Source organism: Anguilla rostrata, chromosome 9, assembly GCF_018555375.3.
Source record: "Anguilla rostrata isolate EN2019 chromosome 9, ASM1855537v3, whole genome shotgun sequence".
NCBI classification, from domain to species: Eukaryota; Metazoa; Chordata; class Actinopteri; order Anguilliformes; family Anguillidae; genus Anguilla; species Anguilla rostrata.
This window is the reverse complement of record NC_057941.1, coordinates 33,163,491-33,181,112: the sequence shown is the minus strand read 5'-3', so window position 1 is coordinate 33,181,112 and position 17,622 is coordinate 33,163,491. Positions and strand designations below refer to the sequence as shown.

Sequence of the window (17,622 nt, the reverse complement as noted above, 5' to 3'; positions counted from 1 at the left end):
CAGTGAATGACTTACAATTACATCCCTAACCTTGACAACTGGTCCTAGAAAACAACAAGCAGTCTTTCTATGTACGCAGTAAAGGGATCAAGTGTCACTCACGATACTGCTGTGCTATTTTTTCTAAATAACAACTATAGAGCTGTGTTATGAGCAGTGACACTGGGTAAAAATACCTGTTCCAGGGAAAATATTTCTCTGTGTATATCTTTCAATGATAGTTGCCAGTAGTTCACAGACTAATCACGGACCAGCTACTCCAGGACCCGGGTCTACTTACTCAGTCCCCCCCCCCCCCCCTCCCCCCCATGATGGGAGCCCTGTTTATAAGTAATAAAATATTAACTATTTTTTATTCCAAACAAATATATGTTACTATAACTACTGTAGACAGTTACAGATAGGAGCCCCAAACAGGATGTTGTAGTCAGTAGGGGGTACCAGTACACCCTCACCAATTGCACCAGTTCTGAATCTGAATTGAAGCCTTGCTTAGCAGCAAATACACCAATTTTATTTATTTATTTATTTATTTTACAAAAGTTATCAGGCCTAAACACGGATAAATGTCTCATATTATTTTGTTATTTTCTGTGTCCCCATGGGTTTGTGGATTTCAAGGTTTCTTCGTGTTGTGATTACAAGAAAACTTTTTTTTTTTGTTGTAAAATTCCCTCGACAGACTCCAGGGCCAGATGCTCCATTAGCTAACAAGTCAGATGAAAAGATGAGATAAATGCAGATGCTGGAGCAAACTGTTTACATCGACTGACGTGATGGACTGCAGCACCTGTATTTATGTCTAATTGCCTTTTTTTGTTTGTCCCTTTCTTAATTAATCGTGCCGCTAGAAAATATTCCTGCTGTTATCCTTGTTGATAAACAGTGGTGTGCATTACATCTTGTGCATGTGCACATACACAGATGCATCCATCTTTGTGTGTGTGTGTGTGTGTGTATTTGTGTGTACCTGTTTTCTGTGATTGAGTGGGTTTAAAGTTGGGTATGATGTCTGTCCCCTCCCTATCAACCTATCATCTGGTTTGGTGATGTGTTGCTCTTTGGTGGGAGTGCATCAGTAACCTGAGTATGTCCTGAGTAGGTCAGCCCAGTTGACCCAATTTGACGCAACTCCCTCCCCACACACACACTTCACACATGCAGACACACACACACACACACACACACACATGCACACACACACACAAACACACACACACACACACACCCACCCACACACACTCACACACTCACACATGCACACATTCCAAAATTATCAAAAAAGCCTAATTTTATCACAGAGAACTAGACAGTCTTGGTAGCAGATCTGCTTTCAGAAAAAACTATGTAAATTGGTGCAGTATGGTCAAAACAGTGAGATGGCCCATCTGGTAGAGATATGTGTGTGTGTGTGTTTGTGTGTATTCTGTGATTTGGGGCTTTTTGAAAAGGAAACTGTGCACTAACTCGAACAGAAACATTTCAGAATCTTCTGTTTTAATTCTCAGATCAACAATCTGTTCTTATGTTGTAATGTGGTCCAGTAGATATTTAAAAGCTTGCTTTACATAGATTTTCTCAGCAGATTTTTTTTCTCTGTCTAATTTAATTCCTTTTCAATTAATTTAATCTACTTTTTTAATGGAGAGAATGTGTAATATTTAATGTGGATGTTAGTGCACCTCATATAGTTGAGTCAGCTCAATGGCTAATTTTCATCTGTAGTCCCTGGGCAGGTTTGAACAATACTACCGAAATAGATGAATCTTGCTGTAATTTATATTTTCTGTTTGGCTATTTCCATGGTAATTGTAATGTATATGTGTTTGAACAGGTGTTATTTCATCCCAGTGCTGCGACCCAATGTGGCAACTCAGACTGTTGAGGGTAAATGTGTTTGTCATGTTTCATTAAATGTTCATTAGAGCCAATGAGCCAAGTCACACTTGCGTGTGGGTATGGATGTGTGTGCATGCGTGTCTATTTTGTTTGTGTGAGAATGTGATTATGGATATGTCAGTTTGTTTGAGTGTTCTGTGGGTACATGTGCATGTGTTTGAGTGCGGATATCTGCTCTGTGTGTGTGCATGTGTGTGTGTGTGTGTGTGTGTGTGAGGATGTGTGTGTGTGTGTGTGTGTGAGTATGTGTGTGTATGTGTGTGTGTGTGTGTGTGTGTGTGTGTGTGTGTGTGTGTGGTGTGAGTGGTGTGTGTGTGTGTGTGTGGTGTGTGTGGTTGTGTGTGTGGGAGTGTGTGTGTGTGTGTGTGTGAGTATGTGTGTGTGCGTGTGTATGTGTGTTGTGTGTGTTTCTGAGAGTATGTGTGTATGTGTTGTGTGTTGAGGGTGTGTGTGTGTGTTGTGGTGTGTGTGTGTGTGTGTGCGTGTGTGTGTGAGGATGTGTGTGTGTGTGTGTGTGTGTGTAGGATGTGTGTGTGTGTGTGTGTGTGTGAGTATGTGTGTGTATGTGGTGTGTGTGTCTGTGTGTGTGTGTGTGTGTGTGAGGGTGTGTGTGTGCGTGTGTGTGCGTGTGTGTGTGAGGATGTGTGTGTGTGTGTGTGTGAGTATGTGTGTGTGCGTGTGTATGTGTGTGTGTGTGTCTGAGAGTATGTGTGTGTGTGTATCCACGCTGGGCTGGCAGAGCACCAACTTTAGCTCTCCGGGTCTTTTGAGTAGTAAAATGAGCCGGTAAGGTCGCACAATTGAATGAATAAAATATGAATGTTGCCCTTATAATTAAAATTCCACCTGGCAGGAGCTGGGGGAGTCTTGGGAGCACATTAAAACTCTGCTAATAAGATTGTCTCCGTCAGATTGCTCGCAGACAGAGTGACAGAGCAGGAACTAACCACCCCGCAGTCACAATTTATTTTCCAGACACGTCTAGAGACGTTCCCAGATGAGACAAAATGGTAAAAGAAGCTGGGGGGGTTTTGGGTTGGGGGGGAGGGGTAGTAGGAGGGGAGCTGGTGTGGAGTGTGGAGAGTAGAGTATAGAAGGGTTTTAGTCATTTTCTATGGGAGGGAAAAAAACACACACGCAAGAATAACATATAGTCTGTACATTTTCCACTGCGAGCAACAGCACGACCCAAAGCTGAATTTCCGCAAACCTGTGGCATGTTTACGTGGCACCTGCTCTTGCCTGACATTTGAATTGTTGGAATATAATGAAGACTTAGGGAGTCTGGCTCCAGAACCGGAACCAAATCATAGAGGCAGAGTGGGGATATTGTGCAAAGCCATGGGCCCCGTGAAGCCAAGATGGTGGAAATCTGATTAGAATCTTTTTGCCAGGGGGAAATACTGCTGTCATAAATCAACATCAGCCCTGGAGTTTGCTTATTGCTCTAAAGTTGTACTTGGTTTAAAAAATGCAATATTATTTATAGAGGAGTGTGTTATGAGGACCAGTGTTATTTTGTTTGCTTGCTTGTTGTGGGTTCCAGTTTTGCCTTTTCTTCTGTCTTAGTGGTTTTTATTTGCCATTTTTCTACATGAATGTTCATGTGTTCCTTTTTTCTGTTTACTCTAAGTGTGTAGTGGAGCACAGAAGCTTTGATGCCAAGTTAATTAAGTTGTTCTTAATTAAGTGTCACAGTAAAGGTTTAGTTAGTGGTGTGACTTTTCACGACAGTGCAGGTAATGAGATTACAAAGGTTACCAAACAATGAGGAAAGATATTAAAATGTGGGGGCGAGGGTAGGAGAGAGAAAGACAACACCCTATTTGCTTACCCACAATAATAATGACAACAAAGTAAATGACAACAAGCTAACTGTATTCTTGAATTAAAACATTAACTGAAACTATGAACTTGTGCCACTCGCATGTCGAAGCAACTTGCAGTTCATTCTCCTGAACTGAACCAGCAGAATGTGGGCTTAGTCCTGTAGTGAATTAAACCACAGACATACCTGCTAGTCTGCAAAAACACCACACTAAGTAGTGTGTTATTTTGCGGTATATGTGAAAAAAGTTGGTAGACTATATCGTGCTTTCTTTCACTCGTTTTTCTTGCTGTCTTTGCGACCGTAAGGGCAGACGGCTCTCAGATATTTTTGTTGGATCAGCTGATTGGACCCGGGTCCAGTGAATGTTTCCTCCTTCACCGAGATCTGATTATTTCTGCATTCGGGCTGGCAACGGGACTGGAAGTCGCATCCAAAACGGACCAGGAGTCATGTCAGGCCTGGAATGAATCCAGTCTGTACTGAGCACTGAGTAGATGGGCATCAAATATGCTTTCAACACCACAACTTTACTTCTTTTGAAATTATGACAGCCATTTGGTTATGCTGTGGACTGACTTTTTACCTCTCGTCCTCTGATGTTCCAGAACGGATGTTTTAAACTGACCGTTATAAAAAGGGGTACCGGTGGGAGTGGGTAAAATTCTTCATTATTGGGCTCTGTGGCGACACTGGCTGTGCTAATACAGGATCACTGGTTCCTGTACTGGAGGAAAGGAAGGAACTACAGTACTGTAGCTTATTTTATGTCCCTTTTCCTTGAGTATTAAGCCTAAAAGAATTTAAGGCCTTATAGCAAGCCTGCCCAACCCTGTACCTAGAGATCCACCGTCCGGAAGGCCACTACCACACCACTAACCTACAGGCCAAATCTGGGGGGGGGGGGGGGTCACATGACCGGCTGTATTCAATGATCCCTTTTTTGTAAAGTACCTTTTAAAAGCTTTAGCAGTGACACTCATTACACTATAAGTTGCCATAATGTGTTTTTTTTTCAGCATAGCACAGGAATTCCTTTGATAGTTTGGAGAAGCTGTGCAGTGGAAGGAATTCGTCTGAATCTGCTATTGACACTAGCAGCATAAAAAGTGAAAGTAACGGTCTGACTGCATTTAATTTTTTGTCAGTTTTCCTCAGATCTTTCCATTCTTTTTGTTCCCTGATTCCTTCTGAGCGCATCATACGGAAACAGGACAGGAAGTGAGAGAGGGGATAAAGAAATGAGAAAAGAGGAATGGCCACCTGGGGATTTTTTTGGCATCCGTGCTCATGCCAAAATCATTTTCAGGCAACATCATTCATAAGTGATGTTAAAACCTGCAGCTCTTTAATTTAACAGACTTTAATTATGAATGTCGCTTTGTGGCAATCACATTATGTAAACGATACAAAACTGCACTGTAACAAATACAGTTTGATTCAGTGATTGAGTGAATCAATAACATTACATTCATTTTTAATTATTTTGCTGTCTACTTATTTATGCATGGGTCTTTGTCAGTGGCTGTCATTGTGACACATGCAAAATCCGCATTAATTCCCTCTCTCCTTACAAACACCTATGCACAATTGTTCTTTTCCATTACCTGTTCGAAGAAAAGTGTTGTGGGACGTAGTTATTAATAGACAAAATAGCTGCGATAAACAACGCATCTTTCCTCCTCTGCAGCATTTGAATATTCCCTCTCGTGGCACCTAGTCGGGCCTTTCAGGGTCAGAAGCAGATGAGGCAGTAAGAATGGAGGGATGTGATTTTAAAGTGTTGCAGTGCAGCCCTTAGATTAGACACTAATCTGAGGGGGCAAGTTCTTTTGCCCCTCGGCAAGTGGCAGGAGTGCTGTAGTGGGGGGGGGGGGGGTTGGTGGGGGCGGTGGAGGGCGGCAAATTAGGATGTTTCCAGGGGGCCTGACTGACCAGGAAAGAATTGTGCTGGGATGGAGTGGCCGGGGTTAGTGGGGCTCAATGTGAGATCTTTTCATGGGGCTCAAAGTCTCTGGTGGCACCCCTGGCCAGTGGTGGGTCATGATGGGAAATTGTATCTTGTTCCTGAGGGGAACAGGAGTTTTATTCCCACCCGGACCTGTGTAGTTATAGTTACAATGATTAGGATTCTGGCTGTAATATTTTACAAACGTGGGGAAGATAAAGTCTTGTAAGAAAACAAGCATATGCACTTGGCATAAGGTTCAGAGTCAAAGTGTCACATTAGAGGATCCACACTTGTGAAAACTCCTACACTTACTTCCGCTCAAAGTGATATTTTTATTTTACCATGTGAGGGTTAGTTGGGCCTTCTTAAGTATGTGTGCCAGATTTCATTTCTGGATTCTGAAAGAAAGTCTTGTGCCATCTTGATTTTGGATGGAAATAAGATTGGAAAGGGAATAATATGAAGAACATGGAAGAATATGACCTGTTTTACCATTTGACAGGACACAGAAGAGTCACGTGGCTGACCAGAGAAAAGTATATTATAGAGATATTCAAACTGACATGGGTGGTTTATGGTTAAATATGGCCCTAATGTAACATCCTGCTTAACTCCTCCCTTACTTCCCCTCCTACACACTGTATTAAACAGTCATTCTTACCATGAGCCACCAGGTGGCGCTGTGACCTCCGAGCACCTAGCGTTATTACCTTCTGCACTTGAGAGAATCCAAAGATCTGCTTCACGCCAGGATGCTATCAACTGTCCAAGCCCACAACCCTCCAATTCAGGGCTGCCCAACCCTGGTCCTAGAGATCCACCGTCCTGGTAGGGTTTCACTTCAACCCTAATTTGGCACACCTGATTCTACCAATTAGCAGCTCAAAGAGAGCTCTAGAATTAATAAGTTGTGCTTTGTAAGGGTTGGAGTGAATATATACAGTAATGGTAGATCTACAGGAACAGGTTTGGGCAGCCCTGCTCTGAATGATTGAATACACCTTCTGTGGCTTGCCCCTTCTTATAATGTAATATGCCAAGCATATACCTAACACATAGCTCACATATGTTCAAAAATATTTTTGCCATACATTGTAACAACTGTGTGAATACCATTCAAATGTAGTAATGAATTTGATTTGTGTAATATTGTGGATATGTATGATACAGGCTGCGGTTTTCTTATCCACATCAGGCTCTCTTGAGTTATTGACGCACAGGTTAAGACCTTCCAAGCAATGCTTTGGAATGAGAGAGTGCACTGCATCCAAATTATACAATTACCAGCAACGTACCAACAACACTAAAGGAAAACATTTATCTTTGTGGAGGTCAGTGTTTCTCCTAGTGCCCTGTTCAAACCATGTATTTTAGCCTTACAATTTAACAACAGCATTCTATTCAGAAAACAGTCAACTCTCCATGATGTTCTTCTGGCACAACTTTGTATAAAATATTTCTGAAACACTGAAACTCAACAGTCAAGCTGTTATATTGCTAGCTGGGTCACGTGTTGTGTGCACGTAACAGCTCATTCAAAATGATTTTTCTTCTTGCAAGTTCCAACAAAAAAGGAAGAAATTAACATCCACCAACTGACAGGGCTGACGTTGATGCCCTGAGGTCATGGTTCAAGGTTGGAATTCTATATGCCACTCTTGCTTGTGTTGTTGAACTCTGTGTGACCCAACATCTGTATTCTTTAGTTATGGGCTAGCATATAACAGAACAGAAAAAAACAAGTTTGCTACTTCATAGTCTGTTTCCTGTTCTTGTTCTTCTCAGTAAAGTGCAGTTGGGATCAGTGAATGTCATAAGGGTGTATATGACCACACAATCTCTCTCTCTCTCTCTCTCTCTCTCTCTCTCTCTCTCTCTCTCTCTCTCTCTCTCTCTCTCTCTCTCTTTCTGTTCTTCAGATTCAGTGAGTGTGCGTTAACTCTGTAATCTCTCAGTAAAGTACAGCTCATATCTTGTTGGACAGCTTTGCTGACATTTTCAAGTGCCCCTAAGACAGGGGATCCAGTTCTCATAAAGAGTGATCAGTCTGTTTTTAGGTCACGTTTTCTACAGTGCACTCTGTTGGAAACGTGTGAGTCCTACCATGGAACAGCAAATACGTTTTGTAGGATTTTGTAGGAGTCATAAATGATTTCTATTTGCAATCACACTGTATATTGTATATATTGCATATTATATTATAAAGAGGATGAGATGTGTACTACTGTTTTCTATATTTGACGCTTAGTCTGTTTAAGGGTATTTTTGCACTTAATCTAATTAAGGCCATTCGTAATTCAGTCAACCCAAGACAAAACTCAGATTAATCTGGTGCCGTATCACAATAATCTTGCTGTAATGAGATATGGAGGGCAGTGCTGATAGCCAACAATGCTTTCTGACCAAGTGACTGACACCATTGATTGTGTCATTGATCAATTGGTCAGGCATTATTAAACAAACCTCCCTTTCTGAGCTGAAAGTGTCTTTCCAGTTTGAGAAATCTAGTTCAGCGTTAGAACACCATGGGAAATTAAACAGTTGCTACTTCCAAATTAATTTCTTTTGTTCTCGTAATGTCACCTCAACAAAAACATTTTAAATTTGATTTTATTCATTACAAAATGATGTACATGTTATTGAAAAAAAAAAACTTACATTACTGGCATTTTAATTTCCTGTTAGTATTTTTGTATTTTTGAACTGGACGAGAGGAAGAAATGGAGAAGAATAAAGTGCTTTTTCTCTCACTGCCTTTCACGTGTTACCTATCCCAGAGAGCAAGGAATAATTACCATACTGAGTTCTTACAGCAAAAGTAGAGGTGGGTGTGGCTTAACTTGTTGCATCACAGCTGACAGTTGGGACAAGGGCCTCCTCAATCATGGCCAGTTGATTCAGGCAGCCTGGACCCTGCTCAGAGCCTAAGGGATCTTCTTCCTGCTTTCTATAAATCTGTTGGCCTTGGTGCAAGGTAGCTGAACAGAATAAACATCCCAACAGCTTAAATTAACGGTTATTTCTACCGCAGGCCCTACGGAAGGTGTATTTCAAATAAGAGTCACCACTCACTTGGCAGGGTCTGTACAGCAGGGCTGTCGCAAATGTGGGCTTCTAAGGGCATCAGAAGCAAAGGCAGGAGCTTGGAGATCCTGCTGTTGAGTTGGGGAAGGGCATTTTGGGTGAGAGCGAGCGGGATGATGCAGCTTCTGACTGCTCCGCCTGTCATTCGCACCATTCCACAATTCACACCGTCTCAGAACTGAGGGTTGGGTTCGCAGAATTACACCCGCGTGCCAGACCAGAGGTCACGAGGGCCTGTGAGGTGGTGACCTCAGTCAAGCGCACGGCTCGCCCGTTCAACTCGTCATCTTCCTCTGAGTCTGTTTTTCAGCTACGATTAGATTTTTGAATTTGTGACCGTTGCCTTGGCTTTAACTCAGTGACAAAAAAAGTTTTGCTGTCGCCATGAAATATCCGCACATATTTAGTGCATATTTAGTTTGTTTGTATTTGCGCCTGCACGGTATTTGTCTTGGAGTGAAAAGAAACCGTTAATTGATCAGCTATGGTTTTGTTGGTTTCTTTCATTGTTCTGGTGGTCAGCAAGTCCTGCTTGTGTCTTTGTGCAGAAGAAGAGGGTTCAGGTTCTGGATGCTCAGTGTCTATTCCTGAGCATGTGCTTTAAGTGCGGATCAGTGCATTCAAAGTCTTGTGTTCTTAGCAGATGCCTGGATGCAGAGCAGCTACACAGCTTACTTCTGTTTTTATTATGGAGTTTGTGAACGATGGCACAAGAGAGGCACAACATGATTAATCAGTCTGTTCCATGTAAAAAGCCCAGACAGTCCATAAGCACTGCCAGTAGGGGGCGAAGGACATCTCCAGAAGGTTAGAGGCCCTTTTCTTGGGGAAACTGGAGGTTCTGAGAGTTGGAGGAGGGCTGGGGCTTGGGCGGTTGGGTGGGTGGGGGGGGGGGCGGTTGGCAGTGTGCTGCAGGACCACGTGAGTCCTCAGCGTGCTCGTCCCGTACAGGTGTGAGTCTGTCCCGAGCACGGCTTCCCAAATGTTCCCAGAGACACAGCCGTTTCCTCCGTCGGTTAAAAAAAAAACATTTTTAAAATCAGGATTCATTTTTAAAGGAAAGTGAACGGGCAAACAGCTCCCTTGTGGGATCCCTTGAGAGGGCAGGATAAGAAAAGCATCCTGTGAATTACATTTCATTACGTTGTTCATTGCAGCACCCTTAGCCTGGGGGTCTTGTGTTCCTGTGTAAATAAAAACCACTCCTGTTAATGTGTTATTTTTATTTTTCCATATTGTGATTTTAAAAAAAACTGAAAGGTACTTGTCAACAGTACTTATATATATATATATATACACACACACACACACACACACACATGACTGTTAGGCTGTATAATCCCCACTTACAGTGGAACAGAAAAGAAAAGAATGACTACACTCTTAGAAGGTGAGCCGCTTTACTCATTTTCCCACCTGTCCTATGGGATGTAATGACATGCAGATGACAGGATTGTAACCTGAACGCAAGTCCCAAAGCTACACGCTGAGTTTCATCTTTGGAGAGTTACAGGTAGCACATTTCATATCCCCAGGTGTGAATCAAACTGTGAAATTTTCATGCTTGTTAAAAAAACGTTCTTTATCAATGCTGGGCTGGTTTTATTTATTTTATTTAAAAAAAAAACAAAAAAAAAACAAATGCTACTTATCATTATTAACATGTGATATTTAGCTTTTGTAGTTTCCACACTAGTGCGCATTTTGCAGTTTTGACTCGGTCACTTGAAGTTACTGCGCGTTTTTTTTCTTTCTTTTTCTCAACGTGTTACTGGTGGGAGACAATGCCTCGCCTCTGCTGGTTCACCGGAGAACAAGTTGCCAGGGCAACGTTGCATGAGAACTTAGTGATGGATGGCCCAGCTGACAGAGAGACAGGACACGTTCCCAGCGGGGTACCTCCCACGCCGTACCCCACACTCTCTGACAGAGATCGTTCCTGTTTATGAGAAAGAAAGAGGGGAAGGCTCTGAAAATAACTGACAGAAATCGACCTGAAAAAAATGTTCTGTAGTTGTTAATCCCGTTACAAACCCTGCTCTATGAAAGTTGCAATATCCTGCCTACCAACTTTAGACAGAGAATCACATCTCATTATTTTGACATGATAACCCAGAAGTGGGCAATGAGAGCCATATATGTTTCTGGTTTTCATTCCGACTTCTTGCCTTAATTACTTAATTAGCTCTAACATTTATGCCATCTGACATTTCAGCGACATTTCTTGGTAAGGGCATGAATGACAGACGAAGACTCTTCTTGTGTCCCTGTATGAAACATTTTACATTTTATCGTGATCTAATCCACGAGTGAACCAGCGCTGGCGTAGCATTTAGCCAGGGTAATTTGTAGAAACAAAAACCAGCATACACACTGGCCCGAAATGCACCACCCCTGCGATAGCCACTGGAAACTCAGTCGGCCCTACAGACCCTCTGTGTGCTTCTGTCTGCTGGGTAAATTGGTGCACTGAAGTTTGGCTGTTAACTGCGGTTCCTTCCGGCAGGTTCCGCACTGGATGGACTGACTGACCTGGAGACACTGTTCAGAGGAGTGGAGCAGAACCTGAACCGGACCCGGTCGCAGAGGGTCCGCAGGCAGGCGACAGACCAGCCCTACAGCATCGAGGTGCTGCTGGGAGTGGACTACTCTGTGGTTCAGTTCCACGGGAAGGAGAGCGTCCAGAGGTACCTGCTGACCCTCATGAACATCGTAAGTCTCCCTGGGCACTTCTCCCAGCACCCCATGGGAAAATCAGTATTCCATACAACTGTTCCCCCAGTTGGCCCATGTTGTGGTCTGCATAGTGTGTGGCCCAGTGCAGCACTCCACCAGTTACAGCACCTGCTCTGTCTCTCTCTCTGTATCGCTCACTCTCTCATTCTATCGTTCATTTTTTCTCTCCATCTCCATTCCCTTACTCTTTTCCTCACCCTTTCTCATGCTCAGTCTATCTCTCCCTCTTTCTCGCTCTTTCCCTCTCTCTCTTTTGCTCCCTTTTTGCCTCAGGGCCAAGGTCTTTTAAGCAGAGGTGTGAAGGATTTATGTTCTGTGTTTCCTCAAGCAAGAGCAAGCCTCTAATGAGTCCTTGACATGTCCAAGGCTGGGATCTCCAAGTAACTGATGAGAGTCGAACCCTGTGTGCTCTCCTGTAACAGCTGTGCCTGGATTCCTAGATTCCTATGTCTGCATCGGAACAGAGCATGGGCAGCATTACCTGGTCACAGTGTCCATTATCTATTCTATTTTATTATGTAATTACATTGCTTTATGGTTCCTTGAGAAAAAGAAAAAAAAACATTTCCTCTCAATTTCCTCGCAATATTCTGAACTCCCACAGGCAACCTGTTCTCATCATTGAGAGATGCGCCTCTCTCCAGTGGCTGCCGACTCTCTCGTACAGTACTGTGTGGCCTGCAGGCTCAAAGACGAGCGCAGCGGCGGTGTCAACGCCCTTCAGGCAGAGGGGTGACGGGAGAAGCACAGTCGCTGACTCCAAATTGAGGAGAAGAAAGGGGGGAAGAGAAGGGGGGGGGGGGACGTTGTTTAGGAAAAGCGCAGTCGGAATAAATCAGTGCAAAAAACTAGATGAATGAGCGCGCTGCAAGTCACACTCCCACTCACGCAGTCCTGCTGCAGCTCAGCTTGCCTCTCAGTAGTTGACATGAAAAATAAAAAAATCTCGCATAGCTATGTATTACAGCAGGTGTCACATGAAGGAAAAGATAAACAGATGCAGAAGGAATGCTGAGAAGGAGTATCCATCTGAGCGACCCATTTTTATTTCCCTCTCTCTTTTTGTTTCTTTCTCTTCTTTCTCTTTTTCTCTCTCTCTTCCTTTTTTTCACCTCCGAGACCTCTTCCACCTCAGTGCTCCGCGGTGTTGAAGGTCTGAGAATTCTTTTTGTTTTCACCGAAAATAAACTCTTAATCTGCTTGGCTTCTAACCATAAGTGTACAGGTCCAGTGCTTAGTGTTTTGAAAACTTGAACACGTGGGTTTGAATCCCACGTCGGACAGTGTTGTTGTGCATTCCTGTGTGGGGTTGCTGTCTTCAGTTAGAGGTGCTACAGTAAATATGTTGGTATTTTACAAATACAGTTTAAACAATGTTATATTAAGATACACGGCCTTAAAATGTTTTTAGCCAACACTCATTTTTAAAGTTTATTCCCTGTGGTGCTTTTCTCCTGCTCTCCATAATAGGAGGAGAAAGTGAAACACAGAAAATGTCTTTCCATCCCTTTCACTTTACATCTTCATTTCTTCCTCCCCTCTTGCTTTCTTTCTTCCCCTGTCTGTTCTGTACTTTTTAAAATGGATGGTTCTTCATTGGTGTTATTTGCAGAGCATATATAGCATGCTCTGCAAATAACTACACACATATGTAATAACACAGAACAGCAGAACAGCGATGCACTGTAATCAACACTGGCACACTATAATCTAACCAATCACAGAAACAGAAAGACTGGCATAATTTATTAACGTAACCCATATATACATAAACCTGAAACCCCCTCTCCACTCTGGCGACTGGCGATGGATGGATGCTACATATAGCTGTTGGGGCAGCTCTCTCTATTCCTCTCCCACCCTCTCCTCTCCAGCGCGGGAGAGAGCGACCTTGCCGCGTCCTTGGCGCAGTCCTAATGATCCTCCGACAGCGCGACCCCTGGACTCCCGTTAATCTCCCCGCTGCACCGCGCCCAGTAATGAAATGCAGTCCGAGCCCCGTGGAAGCCCTGTGCTAATGAGGGGTCCGCTGCGCAGAGAGGGGGGGGGGGGAGAGAGAGAGAGAGAGACAGAGAGAGAGAGAGAGAGAGAGACAGAGAGGGAAAGAGAGTGAGAGAGAGGGAGAGAGGGTGAGAGGAGAGAGATATAGGGAGAGACAGAGATAGAGAGAGAATGTGTGAGTGAGAGGAAGAGTGAGAGAGAGAGATAGGGAGAGAGAGAGAGAACATGTGAGTGAGAGAGAGGGAGAGTGAGAGAGAGAGTATTGCAGCCTGTCTTACAGCCTCTACAGATAGAAAATGGGGGGGAGCAAAGAGAGTTAGAGGCGTGCAGAAAGGAAAGAAAGCCGAGAGACTCCTGTCGCCAGAGGGGTGTGGTGCTATGAAAAGTTTTTTTTTTCCTGTTTTAATAAAAAAAAATAGGTGATGAGGTTGAGAGGTGAGAAACTGCAGCGATGCTGGCGTTTTTCAGGCCCCGGCAGGTCTGCCCTCCTGGGCACACGGAACCCCACTGTGTCCCTGTTGGGCCAGTTTGGGCAGGTGGAGGGGTTCAGGAGCAGGGCTCAAAAGCAGGTGTATGGTATTGGTGCCCTGGATACATGCTAATCCGTTGAGAATGGCTTTTGAATCATCTGAATAGGCCCTTAAAATACTCTTCTGATTATTATTCTCCTCCTTAGCCGCCCAAGCACCACAGGTGCCTGAGGCCTTTTGTTTCGTTCAGATTTTTAGGGAATCCAAACATTACCGGCGCATACACCATATTATTGCTTATTTTGTTACAGGTACAAAGTGCTACATAAGGGTGTGGCCAGGGTTGACCAAAGAGGTTTGACAGACTAACTAATTCATGCATCTGTGCTAAACCTGAACCACCATTTGATTAAATGACAAGTCCACTACCTGTTTGCCATCCTGTGTGTGAATAGATCACGGTCTGTCTGAACCGTCTCTAAATGGGTTTGGGCAGGAAGTGTGTGGAATGCATTATCTCTGTAAAAGTGTTTAAAGAGGCAGGGCTACCAATCAGTTTCTCCACTCGGTTCACTCCGAGAGTATTTACATTTCCAGTTATGTAATTATCAGTTCTGTCTACCCACAGAGACTTTCTGTACAAAATAGCGTATACAATAACATAAGCAATTTAATCTGGATTGCGCAGCACTTGGAGCTGTTTGCATGAAAAGTGCTGCATAAGTAAATTTTGTATATAAAACAACCTAAATAAAGTATCACTATTAAAAATGTGATAACACACACTTAAATACCACATACTGCATGTATCGTAGTCAACAGGATATATTAATACAAGCAACTAGTAAAACAACTCATGCGAATTATTAGTGCAGCGAAGTGGCACTGTTTAAAAAACGAGCCGCTAACTACTACAGTCGACAGACCATCACTGTCAGCGCTGAGCCCGATAACTCCCACGATGCAGTTTGTTTACATTTTTTTGTCCCTGTGTTTTTCTGTGAGCAGAGCCTCGCAACAGGGCCTCGAGCCTTCGTCCGCCCTCTCATGTCTGCGGCACAGTTATTTCTGCACGGCTTTTGTTGCCTCGCTGTGTGCCAGCCGGCACAGTTGGGACGAGATAGAGAGAGAGCAAGTGCTCTTTCATCAGCGTTAAAAACACAGCGCGCATGTGCGCGAATTATTCTCGTCTTGATGTTTGTCAGCGCTGCGTGTGCGCGAGTTCTTCTTGCGTTGACGTTCATTTGCTTTGAAAACACAGCGCGCCTGTGCAAATTCTTGTTTTGCCGGTGGAACCACAGTCATGACCGGGAAGTTCCAGGTTTTAAGTTCTGAGAAACATGCATGTCAGGATTGGTACACTTCTAACTTTTCCCTTGACCAAGGCATTGGCCTCAGAACTGGGTGGCTGCCCACTGCTCCTAGGTAGCTAAGATAGGTTACATGCAGAGAACAAATTACCCCATGCGGTTCAATAAAGTATATATATATATATATATATATATATATATATATAATCCTACATATGCCACCTTTATTGCACATGTGAGCAGCCTCAGAAAGTTCCTGCAGAATAATTAACAAACATATCAGTTCTATGTTGCCTTGGATAAGAGTGTGGGGAAACAAGTCAAAAAAAACAACAACAAAAAAAAAAACAGCATAAAACGCAGTTCGCCAGGACAGGACTGGTTACGCCTGCCTTTGTTGTGTTTGAATGCTGAACTGGATCAAGTTTTCTCAGCCGGTACTGGTTGTGTGTGCTTCTCCAGGTGAATGAAGTTTACCAGGACAGTTCCCTGGGGACCCGGATCAACGTGGTTCTGGTGCGGATGATCATGCTGAGCTATGCAAAGGTGAGTGGGCCCTCGTTATCTGTAAGGCAGTTGTACGCAGAAGGTGTTTGGAAGGAAAACTGCTGAATAGGAGCTAACCTGAGAACAAATCAGTTTAATTTCAAGGACCCTTAAATTGATCAGGCTTTGCCTGAGGACCCCACAGCACTATTAGTTGGGAAATATTTGACATTATGGTTGTGACCGAATCAGCCTCCCAACTACTGTGTCCTCAAAATACTGTATGTACTGTCTACCAGAAATTTTAGTACGCCATGGGCAGTATGCAAAAAATATCTTCCATACTATTTCCCAACCGTACTGTGTACTGCATCACAGAAAGGTATGCTCCCGAATATACTCAGCGAAACCCTGGAAATAAATATATCATCCTGGGATTTTAAGTACGCTACATCTGTTGTAAAAACCAAGATAGTTCAATAATCTCTAATTAAATCTCTAATAATCTCAAATAATAATGACTTTGCAAGTGCATAATTATCTTACTGTTTATGCATTGCTCCTCTAATGAATTGGGGATTTGGCAGTGGGTGTACTGAACTGGATCTGGTGGCTGTGCATAAAAGAATCATGACTGGACATTGTAGCTGCTCTGCTCCTTGTGCTTTGCTTGAATAGCTTTTTTCAAAACTCCATGGTTAATATTACAGGGAATACAACACACAATCTTTTAAGCATTAAATGTCACCTTTAATTCAGTCATTTGGTAAAAACAAAACAAACAAAAAGAAAAAAACAACTGAAATACTGTTAAGTGTGATACAGATAACCCATACAAAAAAAGTACGCAACATTTGCCTTATGACATTTGAAAATCACAATTTCACACATGAATTTTACATTTTCATATATGGACGATTTTCACATGGTTGACTTTTTTTCACATGTGAATGTAAATTGCCACATGCAAAAAAACTACAATTTTCACGTGTGAAAACAAACCATGCGTCTCGAAGTAGCCCACTCTCACCTTATAAGTGGGGTTATTTTTATAGTTCACATGTGTATGTGTGTGGCGTTCACATGTGGTTTTTTGACACATATGGTTTCTGATCTTTTTTGTAAGGGGAAGTGCTTTTATGTGTCGTCTCATTTCGGTTATCTTTGGCTTTTCAGTTGGTTTTTCAGTCTTGCTCCCTGCCCATTACCACCAGGTTTCTCACATGCTGAGTGAGAGGGATTGACAGAAGCAGCAATGTTATCCTGACCTGACGCCCAAGATGTTTCAGATTGAAAGCAAATAAAGACCAGGAGTGTAACGGATGAACCTGTCAGTGGGAAGGACAGGTAGCTCTGTGTCTCTTCCCCACAGCTGCCCGTCACTTGTGATTGCCGTGACAACAGCTGCAGTACCCAGAACACCCCTTGTGTGATCTTTAGGTCAAAGAATTCTCTCACATATTTTGTCCACCATGCCCTCGACACAGCTCTGTCCTTATTATCTCAGAAACAGGAGAAAGTGTGCTGGGTGTGTGTGTGTGTGTGTGTGTGTGCGCGCGTGCATGTAAGGTACATTAACTTTGGGCGATTTTCCACAAGTTTGTGTTAATCTGTGACTGAATGTGATTGTGTTAAGTCTGTATGCTTGAGAATGTCATTGTTTTTGGACTGTGAATGTGATTGCTTACGTCTTAGGACAGGGAATTTGATTGGTCATGTGCAGGTACTGCAAATGTGATTGGTCACTTTGAATTATTTAATCATCACTGATTCTTTGTGACAGGACATCCTAAAACATAGGATGTCCTATGTTTATATGTGCTTTTGTGTATGTTATTGTTTCAGTCCTGTTTTACC

The 17,622-nt window shown here is 43.1% G+C and overlaps 1 protein-coding gene across 2 annotated transcripts in view; it reads left to right on the top strand.

The window, feature by feature from the left end:
• The window catches only part of LOC135263622 (A disintegrin and metalloproteinase with thrombospondin motifs 2-like), a 67,838-nt gene that overhangs the window by 25,881 nt on the left and 24,335 nt on the right, over positions 1 to 17,622 (top strand). For both annotated transcript variants that reach the window (XM_064351882.1, XM_064351885.1), the window contains exons 4-5: positions 11,269 to 11,474; positions 15,742 to 15,825. In XM_064351882.1, the coding sequence (XP_064207952.1) occupies positions 11,269 to 11,474; positions 15,742 to 15,825 (290 nt within the window). The remainder of the gene's footprint in view (positions 1 to 11,268; positions 11,475 to 15,741; positions 15,826 to 17,622) is intronic.